Source organism: Schistocerca cancellata, chromosome 1 (genome assembly GCF_023864275.1).
Source record: "Schistocerca cancellata isolate TAMUIC-IGC-003103 chromosome 1, iqSchCanc2.1, whole genome shotgun sequence".
Classification (NCBI taxonomy): Eukaryota; Metazoa; Arthropoda; class Insecta; order Orthoptera; family Acrididae; genus Schistocerca; species Schistocerca cancellata.
In genome coordinates, this window is record NC_064626.1 from 154,913,773 (window position 1) to 154,937,541 (window position 23,769).

The 23,769-nt window shown below is 41.5% G+C and overlaps 1 protein-coding gene across 1 annotated transcript in view; it reads left to right on the top strand.

The window, feature by feature from the left end:
- The window catches only part of LOC126167349 (DNA polymerase theta-like), a 303,097-nt gene that overhangs the window by 119,825 nt on the left and 159,503 nt on the right, over window positions 1–23,769 (top strand). Inside the window, exons 10-11 of the mRNA XM_049920469.1 lie at window positions 13,944–14,077; window positions 14,191–14,493. Of these exons, the coding sequence (XP_049776426.1) occupies window positions 13,944–14,077; window positions 14,191–14,493 (437 nt within the window). The remainder of the gene's footprint in view (window positions 1–13,943; window positions 14,078–14,190; window positions 14,494–23,769) is intronic.

Genomic DNA, 23,769 nt, shown 5'->3' on the forward strand with positions numbered 1-23,769 from the left:
CCGCATTTGCCAGCTTATCAAAAGGCGGAAGCAGGAGTGTTGGAAGAGATAAGTCTCAACTGTTGGCTCCCATACGTCACCTTCACAAGTCTCGGGGTGAAGATCAGACATCTTTTTGGGTACCAGACCCCAACAGGTGTCCCTGTCATTAACATCAATGGCGTGTTATCTACTGATGCAAATGTGATTACTGAGCACTTTGCTCGAGTCTCTATGTCGGAGAACTGCCCTCCCGCCTTTCACACCCTCAAACAGTTGATGGAAAGGAACGTCCTCTCGTTCACTACATGCCACAGTGAACCCTATAATGCCTCATTCATAGAGTGGGAGCTCCTCAGTGCCCTTGCGCACTGCCCCAACACATCTCCTCGGTCAGATCAGATCTACGGTCAGGTGATTAAACATCTCTCATCTGACTACAAGCGACATCTTCTCATCATCTTCAACTGGATCTGGTGGGATGGTGTGTTTCCTTCACAATGGCGGGAGAGCACCATCATTCTGGTGCTTAAACCCAGTAAAAACCCACTTGATATGGATAGCTATCGGCCCATCAGCCTTACCTTTGTTCTTTGTAAGCTGCTGGAATGTATGGTGTGTCGGCAGTTGAGTTGGGTCATGGAGTCACATGGCCTACTGGCTCCTTGTCAGGGCGGCTTGCGCCAGGGTCGCTGTACCACTGATAATGCTGTGTTCCTCGAGTCTGCCATCCAAACAGCCTTTTCCAGATGCCAACACCTGGTTGCCATCTGTTTTGATTTACGAAAAGCGTATGACATGACCTGACAACAACATATCCTTTCCACAATTTCCTGTCATTTCTTACTTTCCAAGTCCAAGTTGGTGCCTCCCTTAGTTCCCACCATATCCAGGAGAATGGGGTCCCGAAGGGCTCCATATTGAGTGTATCTCTATTTTTAGTGGCCATTAATGGTCTAGCAGCAGTGATAGGGCTGTCCATCTCACCTTCTCTGTATGCCGACGACTTCTGCATTTTGTACTGTTTCACCAGTACTGTTGTTGCTGAGCGTCGCCTACAGGGAGCCATCCACAAGGCGCATTCATGGGCTCTAGCCCACGGTTTCCAGTTTTCGGTCGTGATGTCGTATGCTACGCACGTCTGTCAGCGTCGTACCATTCATCTGGAACAAGAACTTTACCTTGATGACGATCCACTCACTGTAGTGGAGACATAGCAATTCTTAGGACTGGTTTTTGAATCTCGATTGACTTGGCTTCCTTACCTCCGTCAGCTTAAGCAGAAGTTCTGGCAGCACCTCCATGCCCTCCACTGCCTGAGCAACACCAACTGGGGTGTAGATCGGTCTATGCTGCTGCAGCTCTACAGAGCCCTTGTTCAATCCTGCCTTGACTATGGGGGTGTAGTTTATGGTTCAGCAGCACCTTCAGCATTGCATTTATTCAACCCAGTGCACCACTGTGGCGTTTGCCTAGCGACAGGAGCTTTTATTACGAGTCCTGTGTCCAGCATCCTGGTGGAGGCCGGAGTCACTCCATTGGTGGTTCAGCGTACGCAGTTGCTCTCCAGTTACGTTGCACATGTTTGTAGTTCTCCTCCGCATTCAAATTACCATCTCCTTTTCCTGCCCACGGCGGTTCATCTTCCTCATTGGTGACCCAGGTCAGGGCTTGCAATTGCAGTTCATGAGTGATCCCTTCTCTCTGAACTGGAACCCTTGCTTTAACCACCTATACTTGAGGTTCATTCACGAACACCTCCATGATGTACACCTAGGCTGCGGCTTCGCCTGGACCATTCTCACGGTCCTAAGGTCTGAGTTAACCCCGTGACTCTCCACTGTCACTTCCTCTCATTTCTTGACGTGTACCGGGGCCCTGAAGTGGTTTACACTGATGGCTCGATGGCAGATGGTCACGTTGGCTTTGCCTATGTTCATGGAGGGCATATAGAGCAGCACTCCTTACCAGATGGCTGCAGTGTTTTCACTGCAGAGCTGTCGGCCATATTTCATGCTCTTGAGCACATCCGCTCATGCCCAGGTGAGTCATTTCTCCTGTGTACTGACTCCTTGAGCAGCCTCCAAGCTATTGACCAGTGCTACCCTTGTCATCCTTTGGTAGTGACCATCCAGGAGTCGATCTATGCCCCTGGAATGGTCCAGTTGTTCAGTGGTGTTTGTCTGGACCCCATGTGATGTTGGAATGCCAGGCAACGAACTTGACGACAGGCTGGCCAAACAGGCTTTGTGGAAACTGCTTATTGAGATCAGCTTTTCTGAAACTGACGTGCATTCAGTATTTTGCTGCAAGGTTTTGCGGCTTTGGGAGAAGGAATGGCATAACCTCAGTACGTACAAAAAGCTGCGTGCCGTTAAGGAAACTGCGAATGTGTGGAAGAACTCCGTTCGCGCCTCTCGCAGGGACTTTGTGGTTCTCTGTCAGCTCCACATTGGCCATACGTGGCTGAAGCATGGTTACCTCCTCCATCGCGAGGACCTATCTCGGTGTCGCTGCGACTCACGAAAGAAAGTCGCCCATCTCTTGCTGGACTGCCCACTTTTAGCTGCTCTGCGACGGACTTTTAACTTTCCCAGCACCCTACCTTTGGTGTTGGGTAACAATGCCTCAACAGCAGCTAAGTATTATGTTTTATTCATGAGGGCGAGTTTTATCATTTGCTCTAAGTTTTAGCACATGTCCTTTGTCCCTGTGTGTCCTCCACGTTAGTGCTTTCAGGGTGGAGATTTTAATGTGTTGGGGAGTGGCTGGCTTTTCCTTTTTATCCTCATGGTCAGCCAGCCATGGTAACCTGCATTCTTGTTTTAACCTCTTCTACCTCTTTCTTGCTTCTTTGCGGTTTTCTTGTCCCCTTTTGTCCATTTAATGTTTATTGCCCTTTAGTCGTTGTTGTTGTTTTTACTTTCATTCTGTTTTGTGTTGTAAGTCTCATTGTCTTATTCTCACCCTTGTGGCATTGTTTCCTTCAGAACAAGGGACCGATGCCCTCGTAGTTTGGCCCCTTCCCCCCTCTTTTAAACCAACTAATCAATCAACTTTGTGTGATGTATGTTAAAGTGTAACAAGCGCAAAAAGGTCAACATTATACGTGAAAGCTTAGCTTCTCTTGCAGCTTATTCATCATCAAGACCAATATTATATGTCAAAGCTTTGCTTTTCTTGTATCAACACCATGTATACTAATTTAAACCATAAACTTTTCTATTTGTGAGTTCGCACTACTTAACAGTAATATTGCTATTTCCTGACTACATCACGTGTCCTATGCTCTGAATATTTGCTGTCATGGGCTGTCGAGTTCACATAACATGAGCTATGACTGGCTTACAAAAGCACATCGCAATCTTGATTTCAGTGCTTCGGAAAGTAACATACAGTGTTTGGTGGAATTTGAATTTAAGCTTTCATAATACAAAAATATGCAGCGTACATGTTGCTGCACATCAAAGATCTTTCTAAAACGTGTTTTTTCCCCTGAGTTCATTTTCTGAAGTGTCGGGATATTCTATGGTGGTGTATAAAACCATAACCATTCAAACAATAGATAAGTTTTACAGTTCCGAGGAAATGTGTACTGTCCGAGTATACACCCTGACCTGAAATAAAGAAGTTGGTCTGAGAGCATATAAACAGCTTTCCTTGCATAGAGTCATCTTACACAAGGAAAGAAACAAGCAGAAAATACCTTGATGCTAAACTGAGCATTGTAATGTTGGAAAGGCCATGCCAGGAATGGATCAAGGGAGGTAAATGTGTCTGATTGAACCCTTTCACATAAAGACAATATGCCAATATATTTAACCATTGTTATTCTATTGGCCTAAAAAGGATAATTGTGAACTATGCTAACTTTACTCCATGTCTCCCGCAGGGGAGAAAGCAAAGTTGTCAGACAAATACAGCTCTCACTTAGCAAATAGACAAATACAGCTCTCACTTAGCAAATAAAGCTATTGTCAAGTAACTCAAAGAGACATACAGAATCACTTGAATCTAAGAGAAGATTATTATCATTGCGTGTTTTGATGTGCAGAAAGTGTGGTCTACTTTTCAGTCTTACGTGAGCCTTTATTACTACAAACAGAATGATATGTCACATACCACTTTCTAGAATGGAGGCACTCCCAGAATGAATGTGACTCAATGCAAACTGATTGAAAGAAGAACTAGTCTGTGTATGTTGCAGATCAGTCAGTCACCTTAATTAGAATGAGTAATGTCACTGAAAATTCTACACAGTTAACTAAATGAACCAGGATTTAATATGCAACTTCAAGAAAGTGGTGCAGATGCAACAGTGGATGTATGACACCAATAAATATAAGGTGATGTGAAGTAAAGTACAAGAAATTGTTATCTTAGAAGAACATACCAGGAAGAAGCAAAGTGTATCTTTGTCCAGAAGTGATCTAGAGGAGGGCAGCTATCATCCTATGACATCCTCAGGCATATCACAGATTCCTGCCGATCAGTAAACAGAAGATGGAGGACCTCTTGTCATTACACGACATCAAGTGCATCCCAAGTGCTTATCATCAGTTTTATCAAAGCCTGGTTTTAACACAAAATGGTACACAATGACATTCTAATGGTGATGTATCAAGTGCTGATGAGTGAGGATCTCCCCTGAAAAGTGCTGAGAACATCATAATACTTTACTTTGTCAGTTTTCTTTATCATAAATCTGTTGTAATGCAAGTTATGATAGAAATATGCCGTAGATTTTTACAAAGAAAAACATCATAAGTCTATTTTTGAAAAGAGGTAGAGCATATTAGTACAGAATGTTTAAATCCCTTCATTTGTAACTGTTTATCTGTGAAACTTCAATAAAATTGAAATAAATTTGTATTTATAGTGTTTATTTACACATCTTTTGTTCCTCCTGCAAAATTGACAATTTGGGAGGTAAGAGCTGCTGAATTGTCCTCTCATTGAAGAACTAAAAATTCTGTGATTATGCCTTTTCTGCTTTTTTATTGTGTGGTAATAAGGAGAAAATGAGATCTGAAAAGTTAGGTCAGTAAAATTTAATACTGCAGGTGTGTTATAAAGATTCTAATACTATATAAACAATATTATGAAAAGGATAGATTACTACTCTTCATAAAGATGACATGCTGAGTTGCAGACAGGCATGACAAAAAAAAAAAAAAAGTTACCCAATTAAGTTTTTGGCCAACACCTTCTCAGAAACGAAAATACACACACATTCACACAAGCAAGCTCACCTATGCACTCATGCCCGGTATCTCTAACAACTCAGGCCAGAGTGCAACTGTGTTGTGTCGAAACGAACCACCAGTGCGAATGGGTGGGGAAGGAGGACGGAATCAGGGTAAAGGTGGAGGGAGAGAAGTCATCTCTACCTGGCAGGGCGTGCAGGTACTAGGTGATGGTAGGACAAGGCTTCCAGGCACAGTGCGGAGAGCAGAAAAGTAGAAGAGTCGGAAAGGTAAAAAGACCGGTGATTGTGTTGGCAGATAGTGATGCACAGTGAGGGTGAGGGGATGTGAGTTGGTAGGAGGTGATAGGACAGAGGTGGCGAAAACTGTACGTGGAGGGGAGGGGGGGGGGGGGGGGGCGGGGGCAGACAATAGATTACCATAGGTTGAGGCCAGAATGCTTTTGGGAGCAGAGAATTTGTTGTAAGAACTTTCCATTCCAGTCCTGCCACAGGCTTAGCCTACTCCATCAGAGCCTGGCCACGTTTGAAAGCAGCCATGTCATATACCAGCTCTGCTGCAGTCATTGCGCAGCTTTTTGTATTGGTATGACTATCAACCAGCTGCCCACCAGGATGACTGGCCACTGCCAAAGTGTGGCCAAGAGCCACCCTGTGGCAAACATGGAGCTGAACATAACATTCTTCATCTTAGTGGCTACTCCACAACCTGGGTCATCTAAATCGTTCTCTCCAATCCTGCTTTTGTGAACTGTGTAGATGGGAGTTATCCTTACAACACATTCTCTACTCCCGAAATCACTCGTCTCAACTTAGGGAAGCCTGCTGCCGCCTCACCCTTCGCCCAACAGTTGCTGCCCCGTCTGTCCTATTGCAATTTCCCTATGCATATACCCTCACCATGATTATGACCTACTGTCTGCCAACGCACCCACAAGTCTTTTCCCATTATCAGCTCTTCTGCTAACCCCCACCTGTTACCTGCCTCACAGCCTCCCCCCCCCCCCCCCCCCCCCTCCACAAACGCTTCTCCTGATAGCCTGGTCCTGCCACCATCTAGTCTCTGCACATTGTGTGAAGTGTGCTGACTTGTGTGAAATGTGTATGTTTCCCTTTCTGAAGAAGGCTTTTTGTTGTGCCTGTTTGCAGCTCAACATGTCATCCTTAAGGTGCAGTAAAAGCTGTGGAGAGATACCTAGGCTTGATTGTAGGGAACAGGTTCAAGGAGATGTGAGTTGAATAGTTATGCGGAGGTAAAGAGACTTAAATTTTTTAGGATAGCATGGATAATTGCATGAAGATTGGTTCATCTCAGTGACATGAAAGAAGAAGAACAGAAGTAAGCAGCAGCTATTAACTCTAAGTATTTTGTAGATCATGTTTTGAGTTCTAAACTGTGACAGGCAGAAACAGTGTTTATACCAAGTTTGGTATGATGAGTGACAATGTGCCATTTAATCTGTGATTTCAGTTTGTCAGCAGCAGGAAGTTATATACACACACCAAAAAAAGTTTTCCATCACCTCGGTTCTGAGAGTTTCGGAACCTGTCCAGAAAATTGGAATAGAGATCAACATAAACATCATTTCTGCCCTTTTTATTGCTCGTGTAAACCACACATTGCATGTTGTACCACCATGCAGCAGGACCTCCAGAGGTGGTGGCTCAAATTGCCATACACACCGGTACCTCTAATACCCAGTATCTCCTGCATCGATGCATGCCTGTGTTTGTCGTGGCATACTATCCACAAGTTCATCAAGGCACTATTGGTCCAGACTGTCCCACTCCTCAATGGCGATTCGTTGTAGATCCCTCAGAGTGGTTGGTGGATCACTTTGTCCATTAAAAGCCCTTTGCAATATATCCCAGGCGTGTTCAATAGGGTTCATGTCTGGAGAACATGTTGGCCACTCTAGTCGAGCGATGTCATTATCCTGAAGGCAGTCATTGACAAATTGTGCAAGATGGGTCATCAATTGTGGTCCATGAAGGCAAATGCCTCACAAATATGCTGTCAATATGGTTGCACTATCGGTCAGAGGATGGCATTCACGTACCGTAGAGCTGTTACAGCGCCTTCCATGACCACCAGCAGTGTAAGTCGGCCCCACATAATGCCACCCCAAAACAGCAGGGAATATCCACCTTTCAGCTCTCATTGGACAGCGTGTCTAAGGCTTTCAGCGTGACTGGGTTGCCTCCATACACTTCTCTGACAATTGTTTGGTTGAAGACATATGCGACACTCATCGGTGAAGAGAATGTGATGCCAGTCTTGAGTGGTCCATTCGGCATGTTGTTCAGCCCATTCTGTACCACGTGGCATGGTATCATGGTTGCAAAGATGGAACTTGCCATCGATGTTGGGAGTGAAGTTGCGCGTCATGCAGCCTGTTGTGCACAGTTTGAGTTGTAACATGACATCCTGTGGCTGCATGATAAGCATTATTCAACATGGTAGCGTTGCTGTCAAGGTTCCTCCGAGCCATTATCCCTATGTAGCGGTCATTCACTACAGTAGTAGCCCTTGGGCAAGCTGAGCGACGCATGTCATCGACGATTCCTTTCTCTCTGTATCTTCTCCATGTCTAAACAACATCGCTTTGGTTCACTCTTAGACGCCTGGACACTTCCCTTGTTGAGAGCCCTTCCTGGCACGAAGTAACAATGCAGACGCGATGGAACTGTGGTATTGGGACATGGTTGAACTACAGACGACACGAGCTGCATACCTCCTTCCTGATGGAATGACTGGAACCGATTGACTGTCAGACCCCATCCGTCTAATAGGCACTGCTCACGCATGGTTGTTTACATCTTGGGATGGGTTTAGTGACTTCTCTGAACAGTCAGAGGGACTGTGTCTGTGATACAATATCCACAGTCAATGTCTGTCTTCAGGAGTTCGTGGAACTGTGGTGATACAATTTTTTTTTTTTTTATGTGTGTAATACAAAATGATTAGCATCCACTGAAAAGTTAAAGTATATGGATATGTAGCTCAGCAATGTACAAATGTTCAAGGCTCTCCAGAAAATTATGAGGTTGATAATATTATATTAATTGAATTAGACTTACTACAATCACATGGAAGGATGTATTGTTGCTCACCATATAGATGAGGCATTGAGTTGCAGACAGACACAGTGAAAAAGAATACTAGAAATGTTTAAGGTTTCAGACAAACTCCTTCCTCACAAGTAGCTCTCTCTCACATTCACACAACAACTTGCACACTTCCTGATGCCCGGGCCTTAGAACATGGAGGCAGTAATGATGTATCTGTTAGTTGTTATTCGGTGAATGTGTAAGAGTTCTACTTCTGAGGAAGTACAAGGGTGGTTCAAATAAAAACCTTGAAAGTTCCACAAAATTTCTAAAAGCCGTGTTATGGAGTTGGTAAGTGGCAGTAGTGTTTTTTGAGGTTCAGGAAGTGACCAAAAGGTGCCAGAGTGATGCTACAATGCAGGAGAAGGCAGGCAGCAGTGGCCACAACAAGGTGGCCGTCTCAATCTAAATATAAACTGCAGTTGAGCAGTGATGTGTAATGCGTTTTTTGTGTAGTGAAGGTGTCAAACCGATCAAAATTCATCGCAGAATGGCTGTGCAGTAGGTGATTCGTGTTTGTTGTTATAGCATGTGTACGAGTGGTGTACAAAGTTCAAAAGCAATGTAACTTCTGTGGAGGATGTCCCAAGACCAGGGCAGGCTCACCAAGTAGGGACGGATGAGAACATTGCATTAGTGAAGGAACTTGTAAAGGAGAACAGATGTGTAACTCTGAACAAAATTGCCACAAGTTTAGAGATTAGTACCGGTTCAGTGCATAATATTGTTGACTATGTGCTGCACTGCAATAAGGCATGTGCAAGATGGGTGCCATATCAGTTGACTGCCGATTTGAAAGAACGTCGTGTCAATGCCTGTTAAGAACTTTTGTGTCATTTCCACATTGAAGGGCATGCATTTCTGGGAAAAATTATTACAGATGATGGGACATGGGTCCACTATCACCAACCAGAAATAAAAAGGTCAAGCAAAGAATGGTGTCACAACTCATCAGCGAAACCAAAAAAATTCCGCACTCAATTGTCTCCTGGAAAAGTCATACTCATTCTCTTCTGGAATGCAAATGGACTAATTTTGGAGCTTTACATGGATAGGGGAGTGACAATAACCAGTACTTCTTATTCAAACATGCTGAAAAATCAACTTCTCATTGCAGTCAGAAGTAAATGACGAGGACTTATGCGTTAAGGAGCATTACAATGCCTGGCTGCATACAGGTCAGAAGATATTTGAGACTACTCAGGGGTATATCCTCTTTATTCATCATACCATGCTTCTGAAAACTTCCATCTGTTCGGTGCACTCAGAGAACCATCAGGAAGCAGGCATTTCAGAAGTGATAGAGAGGTGAAATCTGCGGTGCGAAAATGGCTATGCTCACGACCAAAATTATTCTTTCATCATGGTATCTTTGCACTTCTGAAGTAATGGAATATGTTAATTCAATGTCAGAGACTCTACATCGGAACATGACATGTCAATTCTTTGTTCATCATCACAATTTTAAAATATTGTAGCAGTTTCGTGGTTTGCATTTTTTAATCACTCTCATACTTTGTCTGAAAACTTAAATAATTCTGGTACTTTTTTCATTGTGCTAGTCTGTGACTCAATGTCTCACCTATGTTATGACTAGCTATCTATTTTCCCCATATTATTGTTATTACCTGCTGGATTTCCAATTGCTTTATGGTACTTACAATACATTGGACTTACATTCAGGAAGACTGGAATTAAAATCCCCCATCTGCCAGTCCAGTTTGAGATCATCCTCGACTGTCATAAATCACTTAAGGGGAGTATGAATGGCCTATCCTGCTAATGTTAAATTTGCTAACTCCATGGCCCATTTTCTCAGGAACTACTTCACACTACATAATGAAACTTTTGTGTGTTACTTATACATGCTTTGAGTACTTACTCCTCTAGTTTAATCGAAATATATATCACATAAGTTAAGATAGAAATTTTTCTCTGTTGTATATTTTTATATTACAATTTTTTATACATTTTTGTGCATTTTGCCGGTAATGTGCAAGTTATCTCTAACATTGTAGAGGTATAGTACAATAAGGGTATTCAAATTAACTGTAAAATATGAAGAGTCTATCTTTTACAGTTACTGAGGACATAGATCATTTGTCTTAGAAAAATTTATTTTTCAGAAATTGCAATTGAAAATTATTTTTAAATGAAACATACTTTTAAATAGAATCAACAGCTAAAATGCACCAGCACTGTAGTCTTTATCTTCATCTACATTGGCAGAATGCATCCTCTTCCTCCTGTTGAAAGATCTTGCCCCCTTGGACACTTTTTGAACTAGTAGCTCAGCATTCTTGACTCGCTGCTTGTCAAGTTCCTCTAGTATGTCTTGCGTATTCCAACCAGTCTTCACTCCCAATTCCTCTAACAAGGGAACCTCCCTATCGCAACCCCCTCAGATTTAGTTATAAGTAAGTTGGCACAGTGGATAGGCCTTGAAAAACCGAACACAAATCAATCAAGAAAAACAGGAAGAAGTTGTGTGGAACTATGAAAAAAATAAGCAAAATATACAAACTGAGTAGTCCATGTGCAAGATATGCAACATCAAGGTAACTATGAGCTCAGGAGCGCCGTGGTCCTGTGGTTAGTGGGAGCAACTGCGAAACGAGAGGTCCTTGGTTCAAGTCTTCCCTCAAGTTAAAAGTTTAATTTTTTTATTTTCAGACAATTATCAAAGTTCAGGCACTCACACATAATCAACTTCGCTCTCCAAAATTCCAGGACATTTTCAGATTTGCTTGGACATATGCAGGATTTGACAGTCTACACACGGAAAAATTTGAAAACGTAAAAAACATATGTTTTGACAGAGCACAGGGAAAACTGTGCGATTGTGAAACTGTTGTATTCATTTGTTGCAGTTTATATAACAAACTCTCTTGTTTTCATCACTTTTTTGGGAGTGATTATGACATCCACAAGAAAACCTAAATCGGGCAAGGTAGAAGAATCTTTTTACGCATTCGCCAAGTGTGCAAGTCAGGTGAGTCGACAATATATTCCTGTCATGTGATGCACATCCCGTCACCAGTGTCGTATAGAATATATCAGACGTGTTTTCCTGTGGAAGAATCTGTTGACCTACGACCTTGCGCTCAAATGTTTTCGGTTCCCAGTGGAGAGGCATGTCCTTTCGTCCACTAATCGCACGGTTTTGCGGTGCGGTCACAAAACACAGACACTAAACTTATTACAGTGAACAGAGACGTCAATGAACTAATGGACAGATCATAAATTTGATATAAAGGAAGTAAACTATTCACTCGAGGGAAGACTTGAACCATGGACCTCTCGTTCCGCAGCTGCTCACGCTAACCACGGGACCACGGCACTCCTGAATTCACAGTTTTCTTGATGTTGCCTGTCTTGCGCATGGACTACCCAGTTTGTATATTTTGCTTATTTTTTTCATAGTTCCACACAACTTCTTCTTGTTTTCTCGATTGATTTGTGTTAAGTTTTTCAAGGCCTATCCACTGTGCCAACTTATAACTAAATTTGAGGGGGGTGCGATGGGGAGGTTCCCTTGTAAGACTTTAAGTCTACCAGCATTACCATCATTAAATGTGATAACAGCATCACACACACCAAGCTTCAATGTATGGTACTCCACAAGTACATTTTTAGGTACTCTTATCCACACTACATTGTTGAATGACTCATTCACATTTTGTGTTTTCCCTGTTAGACATTTCTTCAATAGATCTGGATTTGCCAAATCTCTATAAACTGGCTTTATAGCCAGCATGATAGCCTCAGGTAAACTTATCTAAAGTACCAGCTGCTTCAGCTTTTTTATATTTACACCACTCGCCTGAGCAAAGGTTGAGCAGCAGATTGTCATCCATTGATATTTTATGGAAAAAGGTTGCCCACACAGCCTTTTTTATACCATCTAGGTTATTTTGGTTGCTTCTTATGGCTTGCCCATAGTACTCCGATAGCTCATTGATGGTTTTGTCTAGTAGATGACCCCGAATAGTCTTGTCATCAACAACTCCTGTTTCCTCCGTCGAAGTCGTGTGCCCATTCTTTTCTGTACGTGGTTGACACATTCCAACTTTCCTGGTATCTTGTCGCCGTAAGGTCTGCTATCAACAGCAGATTTGAATGAGCTACTGTCACCATCTCCAATGAACTGCACATACCGAACCCCCTTGATTTTGTACAGAGTGATGAAAAATGTTTACAGCTGACGTACTCGCCATCCCTCCACTAGAGCCTGAATAATTCTTGATGCACTTTCGTTTGTGCTGCCTCTTTTTGTCTACATTTGACTTAGCAATATTGCATCCATGGCAATATTTGCATAAAAGTTCTCCATCTAGGACCTTACCTGTGTCAATACTTGTGAAAGCTGCACAGGAGTTTAGAGACTGGTGGCCCCATCAAATGCAACTTTTATGTCTGTAGCTGTCTCCATTTTCCTTAACTGCCTCCTGTGTTGCGGTTTTCATTGATTCCTCTGCTACTTTTTCCACTTTGTCTAGTAAAATGTCTCTGTGTTTTGATATGCTTGTAGTGGGGTGTGGCAGATTCATTAGACCGCATAATACTTTCCCAGCAGTAGGCCCTTTTCCAGTGCACCTCAGTCCATAAAAGTGCCTTATGTTCATCTCAAATAATTTGTTATATTTGCACTTTTCTGAAGTAAAAAAGTGCTTCTGAAGTTTACAATTTTCACATGAAACTGTCGTGCTACAAACTAACCCATATCGCTTTGAGGCGTCTTCATTGACATTTATTTTTCCTCCACATAAACTACAACTTGGAAATTCACTGAACTGAGATTACTGAAATCTATAATGATGTTGATGTCTTTATCATTCACATTTCTCTTATTTGAATATATTTCGCCACATTTTGCAAGTTTCTTTTTGGAAGAGGAACTTGAGGGTGTAGCGGTGGATGGAGCTGTATCTGTATTGACTGAACTGACATTCCAAACCTCACTTGTAATCCTGAGACACAAGAATAAGTTATGTAGTACCAATTTCCTCGGTTTTTTTACTTTCTTGAAAACGCCTTTTGCTCTTGTCATTGTCAAATGTACTCGTAATAATTAGCTCACAGCATCAAGAGTGCACTGGCACAACAGCAAAAAGAATGAAGTACTCACAAACATTACACCAACAATATCGCATGCACAATGCAAACAAGACTCACAACTGTCATGCAAGTCCTACCAACTTGCAGAGCTTAGTTTCAACTACAAATTAAACCAAACCACAGCCTTCTAGACCTTATGGTTCTTGATATATAAGGTTTTGGCTGACCAATTGTTTACAAAATATTAAAAATGTCCTCTGCAACTAATTAGATTAAATTCCATTAAAATACTTCTAGTCAAACAAATTTAATAAATGACACACCAAATTAATCAGCCAATTCCAAATAATATTTCTGCATAAAAAAACAAAAAATTGAAAATTCTCGATGAGATGACCTTTTATACTCCCCTTAAGACAAATGCCGGGACAGATCCTTTGAAAAGAACATGGCCAATTTTCTTGGCAGTCACTCCCTGATCCAAGCCTATGTCATGTCTCTAATGACTTAGTCATTGATAAGCTTTTAAAACCACCTTTTGTTGTTGTTATAATGTGACAACTTTTTAACATCTAAAATTTTGTAACAGGTGAAAGTTTTCTTGTTTGCACAAAATCTGAGAAAAGAATTGGTGAGAAACTGATTCGATCAGATTTACAGCCAATAGAAAGTTGCCTAGGATTTGGAGAACTTTCAGCTAGTTTGAAGAGAGCAGTTTTGGAGGTATGATAATAGTTTGTCATCTTTGAGATACTGTTTAATGAAAATGTCTTGATGATGCATATTCTGGTTAATTATAATGTCATAAAACTTAGTAACTTTAATAATTTTTTTAGATAATAGCAAGTGGTGTAGCTACAACCCCAGAACAGATAGATATTTATATGAACTGCACATTACTGGCTGCATCCAACTCGGTGTCGGAAAATCCCATTAAAGCATGTTTAAAATTTTTGAAAGAAAATGAGCTGATCAGACTTCAGAACAAGGATGATAAAACACAATATGTGCCCACACCACTTGGTGCAGCCTGTTTGGCTGCATCCATTCCTCCTGATGATGGCTTAGAACTCTTCAGAGAGCTTCAGCGGGCAAGGCAATGTTTTGTTTTGGAGAATGATTTACATCTAGTGTACCAGGTATGTAATCTCTGCAGTATGCCTAAATCTCTCTAGTAGAATAATTTCAGTTACAGTGAGCAGTAAGATCCTATTCGGCTCCGACAGACAATGAATGTTTAGACATTTTCATCAAATTTGCATTTGAAGTCTCTTCTTGGTATTTTCAATGTAAATGAGCAGAAAGCCAGCTGAAAGCGACTGTCTGAAAACTTGTATCACTGTAATTAGTCATCAATTTATCTGTTTCAGTAACACCTTTCTTCTTTTACTGAATATCTACACAAAATTTTCTAGCCACCTAGAACTGATTAAATGAACTCACTACAAAATGCATGACATTTATATGGAACTGATATCTCTCTAAAATTTATCTTTTTAGTTTCAAAGAACTCATTGCAAATTTATTTGTTTAATAAAGGAAAGGCAAATGCCCATCTATAACTGACTGCTGTGTGATACTTAGAAACACTCAAAATAAAACAGTATTTTCACTAACTTTAGACCTTTTGCTCTTTCTATGTTTTCTGGCAAAAGCATGCAGATGTGAGATGTGCGTCCCCCCCCCCCCCCCCTCCCGACACACAACACAACACAATACTGTTGTCTTTTGTGTGTTTTTGTGCACCACACATCAGTCAGCTACAGGTGACTGGTTGCCATTCCTTTATCTTACGTATTATTCCGTCCAGGAATTTCTATTGTTGATATGATTGAAAACTTATTTGCTTTCATTTAGTCACTCATTGTGATTGACATATTGTAATAAAAATACATCAACCACACCTTAGCATGAACTTACTAGCATTCATAATGTGACAGTTTTTTGCCTACACTTTTCCTTGATTTTTTTTCTGTTTAGACATTTAGGTAATTTTCATTGTTGAAATGATACTGTTTGCATCTAAAGGAGATTTCACTTGTGAAAGGCAGATTGGTTGGCCGTATTTGACTTCAGAAAGCAAAATACCATGAAGTATAGACAGACACAGCTTCTTAATTGTCAATCTGAAAATTGATTGCCAACAATTCTTCTTGTCCATTCCGTTCTGTTCCCTATTAGTCTTTTCATTTACTCAAATGAACCTGCTGCTACATCTTGTAGGTCTTCGTGTTGCTCTCTTGCCTTGAATCATTTCTTCCGATGCATTAACTAGAAAACTACAGTATTGGCATAAATGGCCAATTAATCATTCTCTTCTTTCTCATACTGTTGGTGGTAGAAATTTTACTCTCTTATTCTTCTGAGAGTTTTTTTCCCTTGCGAGCTTTCCTGTTCTGTTCCACCTCCTCCTGAATTACATTTCAAACAGCTTCAAATGTCTCTTGTTGCATACACAAATTCTCAATATTTATGTTCCTTGTTGTTAGCTGCTCATCTTCTTTGTAATAGGCTACCTTTCTGTGTGCGGTCTTCTCTTTGTGTCAACTAAACTTTTGCCATCTGAGGTGATTTTACGTATTAATTGTCATGATATATTGTATTTCAAGATCTTGTTCGTTGTTGCTAACATTTTTAGAATTTCTCTTCATTCTCCTCATTGACAGTTATGTTTTCAGCAACTCTCATTTTGATTTCTATGCCATTAAACAGTATCACTTACATATACTCTTTACATTCTTCAATGTCTTTCTAAATATAAGTGTTGAACAACATTGGTGACAATTTACACTCCTAATGATTCCTTTCTCCACTTGCCTGTATTGTGTGTATTTGGTTTTTATACTGTTCATACACAATTTTTGCACCTCTGAAATCTAGTCTAGTATTCATAACTTTGCTCTGTTCACATTATCATAGGCTTTTTGTAGATCTATAAATGAAATAACTATTGATTTTTTTATGTCCAGCATTTTGTATATAGCCTGTTGTAACGTTAAGATAGCTTGCCATGTACCTCTATTAACACTAAATCCAAGCTAGTCTTCAGCTTAATTCGGTTAATATTTTACTGCTTATTTGATTACGTAGCATTCTTGTCACTATTTTCAACATGTGTGACAATAGACTTTGAGGGCATTGTTGTTCCAATTTTTATAGTTCCAGATTTCTTACATGTTGGGATTATGAGATACTTTTTAAAAGCTACTAAAATTTCATATATTCCTATGATTAGTTAAAAAATATAGTCACATGTTTCAGCATACAATCCCTGTATCATTACTCCAGGAACTTCGTTACACCCTGGTGTTTCAATAGTTTCCAATTCTTTTACTGCTTTAAGATACTCTTCCTTCATATTGCATATAGATCTTAACTCATATACCTAACCTTTTACTTGGAACTATCTCTACACCTGCATAAATTCCTTTTGCTCTAGAGCAAGGCTTCACAGCCAACATACTTCGTGACTAGATATACTAAGTGATAAAAAGGATCTAGACACCACCAAAAACATACATTTTTCATGTTAGGTGCATTGTGGTGCCACCTACTGCCAGGTACTCCATATTAATGACCTCAGTAGTCATTAGACATCACGGGAGAGCAGAATGTGGTGCTGCATGGAACTCACGGACTTCAAACGTGGTCAGGTGATTGGATGTCACTTGTGTCATATGTCTGTACGCAAAACTTCCACACTCCTAAACATCTCTAGGTCCACTGTTTCCGATGTGATAGTGAAGTGGAAATATGAAGGGACACGTATGACACAAAAGCGTATAGGCCGACCTCTTCCGTTGACTGACAGAGACCGCCGACAATTGAAGAGGGTCGTAATGTGTAATAGGTAGGCATCTATCCAGACCGTTGTTGTGGTCTTCAGTCCAGAGACTGGTCTGATGCAGCTCTCTATGCTACTCTTATCCTGTGCAAGCTTCTTCATCTCCCAGTACTTACTGCAACCTACATCCTTCTCAATCTGCTTAGTGTATTCATCTCTTGGTCTCCCTCTCCAATTTTTACCCTCCATGCTGCCCTCCAATACTAAATTGGTGATCCCTTGATGCCTCAGAATATGCCCTACCAACCGATCCCTTCTTCTAGTCAAGTTGTGCCACAAATTTATCTTCTCTCCAATTCTATTCTATACCTCCTCATTAGTTATGTGATCTACCCATCTATTCTTCTGTAGCACCACATTTCGAAAGCTTCTATTCTCTTCTTGTCTAAACTATTTATCATCATGTTTCACTTCCATACATGGCTACACTCCATACAAATACTTTCAGAAACGACTTCCTGACACTTAAATCTATACTTGATGTTAACAAATTTCTCTTCTTCAGAAACGCTTTCCTTCCCATTGCCAGTCTACATTTCATATCCTCTCTACTTCGACCATCATCAGTTATTTTGCTCCCCAAATAGCAAAACTCCTTTACTACTTTAAGTGTCTCATTTCCTAATCTAATTCCCGCAGCTTCACCCGACTTAATTCGACTACATTCCATTATCCTCATTTTGCTTTTGTTGATGTTCATCTTATATCCTCCTTTCAAGACCATGTCCATTCCGTTGAGCTGCTCTTCCAGATCCTTTGCTGTCTCGGACAGAATTACAATGTCATCGGCGAACCTCAAAGTTTTTATTTCTTCTCCATGGATTTTAAGTCCTACTCGAAATTTTTCTTTTGTTTCCTTTACTGCTTGCTCAATATACAGATTGAATAACATCAGGGAGAGGCTACAACCCTGTCTTACTCCCTTCCCAACCACTGCTTCCCTTTCATGTCCCTCGACTCTTATAACTGCCATCTGGTTTCTGTACAAATTGTAAATAGCCTTTCGCTCCCTGTATTTTACCCCTGCCACCTTCAGAATTTGAAAGAGAGTATTCCAGTCAACATTGTCAAAACTTTTTCTAAGATAAGTCGTAGGGTCAGTATTGCATCACGTGTTCCAACATTTCTACGGAATCCAAACTGATCTTCCCTGAGGTCGGCTTCTACCAGTTTTTCCATTCATTTGTAAAGAATTTGTGTTAGTATTTTGTAGCTGTGACTTATTAAACTGATGGTTCGGTAATTTTCACATTTGTCAACACCTACTTTCTTTGGGATTGGAATTATTATATTCTTCTTGAAATCTGAGGGTATTTCGCCTGTTTCATACATCTTGCTCACGAGATGGTATAGTTTTGTTAGCCCTGGCTCTCCCAAGGCTGTCAGTAGTTCTAATGGAATATTGTCTACTCCGGGGGCCTTGTTTCGAATTAGGTCTTTCAGTGCTGTGTCAAACTCTTCAAGCAATATCATATCTTCCATTTCATCTTCATCTATATTCTCTCCCATTTCTATGATATTGTCCTTAAGAACATTGCCCTTGTATAGACCCTCTATATACTCCTTCCACCTTTCTGATTTCCGTTCTTTGCTTAGAACCGGGTTTCCATCTGAGCTCTTGATATTCGTACAAGTGGTTCTTTTTTCTCCAAAGGTCTCTTTAATTTTCCTGTAGGCAGTATCTATCTTACCCCTAGTGAGATAAGCCTCTGCATCCTTACATTTGTCCTTTAGCCATCCCTGCTTAGCCATTTTGCACTTCCTGTTGATCTCATTTTTGAGACGTTTGTATTCCTTTTTGCTTGCTTCATTTACTGCATTTTCATATTTCCTCCTTTCATCAATTAAATTCAATATTTCTTCTGTTACCCAAGGATGTCTATTAGCCCCCGTCTTTTTACCTTCTTGATCCTCTGCTACCTTCACTATTTCGTCTCTGTAAGCTTCGCATCTTCTTCTACTGTATTTCTTTCCCCCATTCTTGTCAATCGTTCCCTAATGCTCTCCCTGAAGCTCTCTACAACCTTTGGTTCTTTCAGTTTATCCAGGTCCCATCTCCTCAAATTCCCACCTTTTTGCAGTTTCTTCAGTTTTAATCTACAGTTCATAACTAATAGATTGTGGTCAGAGTCCACATCTGCCACTGGAAAAGTCTTACATTTTAAAACCTGGTTCCTGAATCTCTATCTTACCATTATATAATCTATCTGAAACCTGAAACCTTCTTCCGTGTATACAACCTTCTTTTATGATTCTTGAACGATGTGTTAGCTATGATTAAGTTATGCTTTGTGCAAAATTCTACCAGGTGGCTTCCTCTTTCATTTATCATCCCCAATCCATATTCACCCACTACGTTTCCTTCTCTTCCTTTTCCTACTATCGAATTCCAGTCACCCATGAGTATTAAATTTTCTCGTCCCTTCACTATCTGAATAATTTCTTTTATCTAATCATACATTTCATCAATCTCGTCGTCATCTGCAGAGCTAGTTGGCGTATAAACTTGTAATACTGTGGTAGGCATGGGCTTTGTATCTATCTTGGCCACAATAATGAGTTCACTATGCTGTTTGTAGTAGCTTACTCGAATTGCTATTTTCCTATTCATTATTAAACCTATTCCTGCATTACTCCTACTTGATTTTGTATTTATAATGCTGTATTCACCTGACCTGAAGTCTTGTTCCTCCGGCCACCGAACTTCACTAAGTCCCACTATATCTAACTTTAACCTATCCATTTCCATTTTTAAATTTTCTAACCTACCTGCCCGATTAAGGGATCTGACATTCCACGCTCTGATCCGTAAAACACCAGTTTTCTTTCTCCTGATAACAACGCCCTCTTGAGTAGTCCCCGCCCGGAGATCCGAATGGGGGACTATTTTACCTCCGGAATATTTTACCGAAGAGGACGCCATCATCATTTAACCATACAGTAAAGCTGCAGCCCCTCGGGAAAAATTACGGCTGTAGTTTCCCCTTGCTTTGAGCCGTTCGCAGTACCAGCACTGCAAGGCTATTTTGGTTAGTGTTACAAGCCCAGATCAGTCAATCATCCAGACTGTTGCCCCTGCAACTACTGAAAAGGCTGCTGCCCCTCTTCAGGAACCAGACGTTTGTCTTGCCTCTCAACAGATACCCCTCCGTTGTGGTTGCACCTACAGTACGGCTATCTGTATCGCTGAGGCATGCATGCCTCCCCACCAGCGGCAAGGTCCACTCCTAAACATCCCTAGGTCCACTGTTTCCGATGTGATAGTAAAGTGGATTTGTGAAGGGACACGTATGACACAAAAGTGTACAGGCCGACCTCGTCTGTTGGCTGACAGAGACCACCGACAATTGAAGAGGGTCGTAATGTGTAATAGGCAGGCATCTATACAGACCATCACACAGGAATTCCACTACATCAGGATCCACTGCAAGTACTATGACAGTTAGGCGGGAGGTGAGAAAACTTGGATTTCATTGTCAAGCGTCTGCTCATAAGCCACACATCACACTGGTAAATGCCAAACGATGCCTCGCATGGTGTAAGGAGCGTAAACATTAGACGATTGAACAGTGGAAAGACACTGTGTGGAGTGATGAATCACGGTACACAATGTGGTGGTCCAGTGGTAGGGTGTGGGTATGGTGAATGCTCGGTGAATGTCATCTGCCAGCATGTGTAGTGCCAACAGCAAAATTTGGAGGCCGTGGTGTTATGGTGTTTCATGGAGGGGGCTTGTGCCCTTTGTTTTCTTGCGTGGCACTATCACAGCACAGGCCTACATTGATGTTTTAAGCAACTTCTTCCTTCCCACTGTTGAAGAGCAATTTGGGGATGGCGATTGCATTTTTTAACACGATCGACACCTGTTCATAATGGACGGCTGTGTAATCGACTGGCCTGCACGAAGTCCTGATCTGAATGGTATAGAACATCCTTGGGATGTTTTGGAATGCTGAATTCATGCCAGGGCTCACTGACTGACATTAGTACCTCTCCTCAGTGCAGCACTCCATGAAGAGTGGGGTGCTATTCCCCAAGGAACCTACCAGGACTTGATTGAATGTATGCCTGCGAGAGTGGACACTGTCATTAAGGCTAAGGGTGGGCGAACACCATATAGAATTCCAGCATTACTGATGGAGGGTGCCACGAACTTGTAAGTCATTTTTAGCCATGTGTATGAATACTTTTGATCACATAGTGTAACTAGAGAAGGCTTGAGAGCAGCGGTACAGTATCCTCTCCCCCACCCCTCCATTGTCATAGCACTGAGCAAGGAGGGAAGGAACCACGTGGAGACTTGATATGGGATGATGCAGATGTAATTTATTAATTAATAGGTTAATTAATTTTGCAGTGATAAGTTTGGTATCCACAATAAATTAGGTTATATTGGTAAAACTTAAGATAGTAAAGTATGGTAAAATGTGATGTTACCATATAATTTTATTTTTAAATAGGTAGATATTTATCATGTATCCTGATCACATATAACATGTGTAATAATTTGTAATCAGCTCTCATTCTCCTTCCAATTCTTCTATTCCACAAGAGCATTAGTGTGCATTGTAGATGTAGCTGCAGCACAGGTGGATAGCGTTCGAAATCCATGTTAATACCACAGTCCTTCAGCGTAGATAATTTTGGAAATTGAAATACATTTGCTTTTATCACACTGATTCTCAGGCAGCAATAGCTGGCTGAGACACAAGCAGCAACAGGGAAGTAACTGATTGTGTGACTTTTATGAGTTCCTAACCAGGAGCAAACTTAATAATAACACCTGTGGGCTTTAATACTTTAGTTTCTTGAGTTTCTGCCTGTTTATTTAATATCTAATATCCACAGTTTTTGTTTGCGCCGGAAAGTAAACTGATTTTATGACATATTACAAGTTCCTAATCAGGGGATAATTATTTAGTTTCACCTGAGTGTTTCGGTAGCTAGGTTTTTGAATCTTGGTGTATTAATCTGATTTATTAGACACAGCTCCTGTGTTTTCATCAGTGTCTACAGTAGAGTTGTGCAGCATGTGCCAATAGTCCATTTATCTGCATAGTTTAGTTTCCCACAGTCTTTAGTATGGACAGGGACTGCATATGTCGTGTGCGGACGCAAGCCGAGTTGATGAAACTTTGCTCTCAGCTCCAGGTTGTGATGGCTTTGGTTACACACTTGGGGCTGCAGTGGACGGGCACCACTGTTGTGGGCCAGCTGTGGGGATCCAACGGACGTCCAGCACATCCGAGTCCTCCAATTGGTCCTCACCGGTGGCCAGTCCAGTTACTGCTCGCACTGTGGTTGACCCATCACCTGTGTCGAATGGGAGGTCGCCCTGGGGTGTAGCAGACAGCGAAAGACTTCCCAGGCAGGCGCACATAAGGCCTCCTCGGTTTGTCTGACAAACAGGTTCCAGGTGCTTTGGCTGTGGCTGACACTGTTGCTGAGCTAGATACCATCACCTGTCCTGTTTAATAGGAAACCTCTCAAACTGGAAGATCCGGACAATCACAGAGGGTGGGATTATTGATAGATGGGAGCTCCAGTGTTAGGTGCATTCTGGGGTTGCTTAGGGACATGGCTGCCAAGAAGGGAAAGCAAACCATTCTGCACTCCGTGTGCATACCAGATGGAGTCATTCTAGATGTGGAACAGGTCCTCCCAGTTGCCATGAAGAGCACAGGGTGCAGTGAACTGCAGGTGGTGGCTCACGTCAATACCAATGATGTGTGTCACTTTGGATGAGAAGAGATTATCTCTGGTTTCGAGTGGCTAACAGAAGTGGTAAAGGCTGCCGGTCTTGCTTGCAAGATGAAAGCAGAGCTGACCATTTGCAGCATAGTTGACTGGACCGACTGTGGACCTCTTGTACAGAGCTGAGTGGAGGGCCTGAATCAGAGGCTCAGACAGTTCTGTGCCGTGTAGGCTGCAGATTCCTTGACTTGTGCCAAAGGGTGGTTGGGTTTCGGGTTCCGCTGAATAGGTCTGGTGTCCACTATACACAGGAGATGGCTACACGGGTAACAGGGGCTGTGAGACGAGGATGCAAACCGAACACAAGAAGAATGCATATACAGGAACCATCGGTATAACAGTTGTAAATTGTCGTAGCTGTGTTGGGAAAGCACCAGAGCTCCAAGCGCTCAAGCGCTAATAGAAAGCACTGATGCTCAAATCGTTATAGGCACTGAAAGCTGACTAAGCCAGAGGTAAGCGCAGCAGAAATTTTTGCGAAGAAGCTAACAGTTTGAATGTTGGGCTCCATAAGGTTCCATTTTGAAATGTTGTTCAGAGAGGATAGGCTAAACACGGTTGGCAGTGGCGTGTTTGTTGCTGTTAGAAGTAGTTTATCTTGTCGCTAAATTGAAGTAGATGATTCCTGTGAGTTAGTATGGGCAGAGGTCATTGTTGGAAACCGGAATAAAATAATAACTGGGTCCTTTTACTGATCTCCCAATTCAGATGATACAGTTGCTGAAAAGTTCAAAGGAAACTTGAGTTTGATTTTAAACATGTACCCAACTCATACGATTATAGTTGGTGGTGACTTTAGTTTTCCCTTGATATGCTG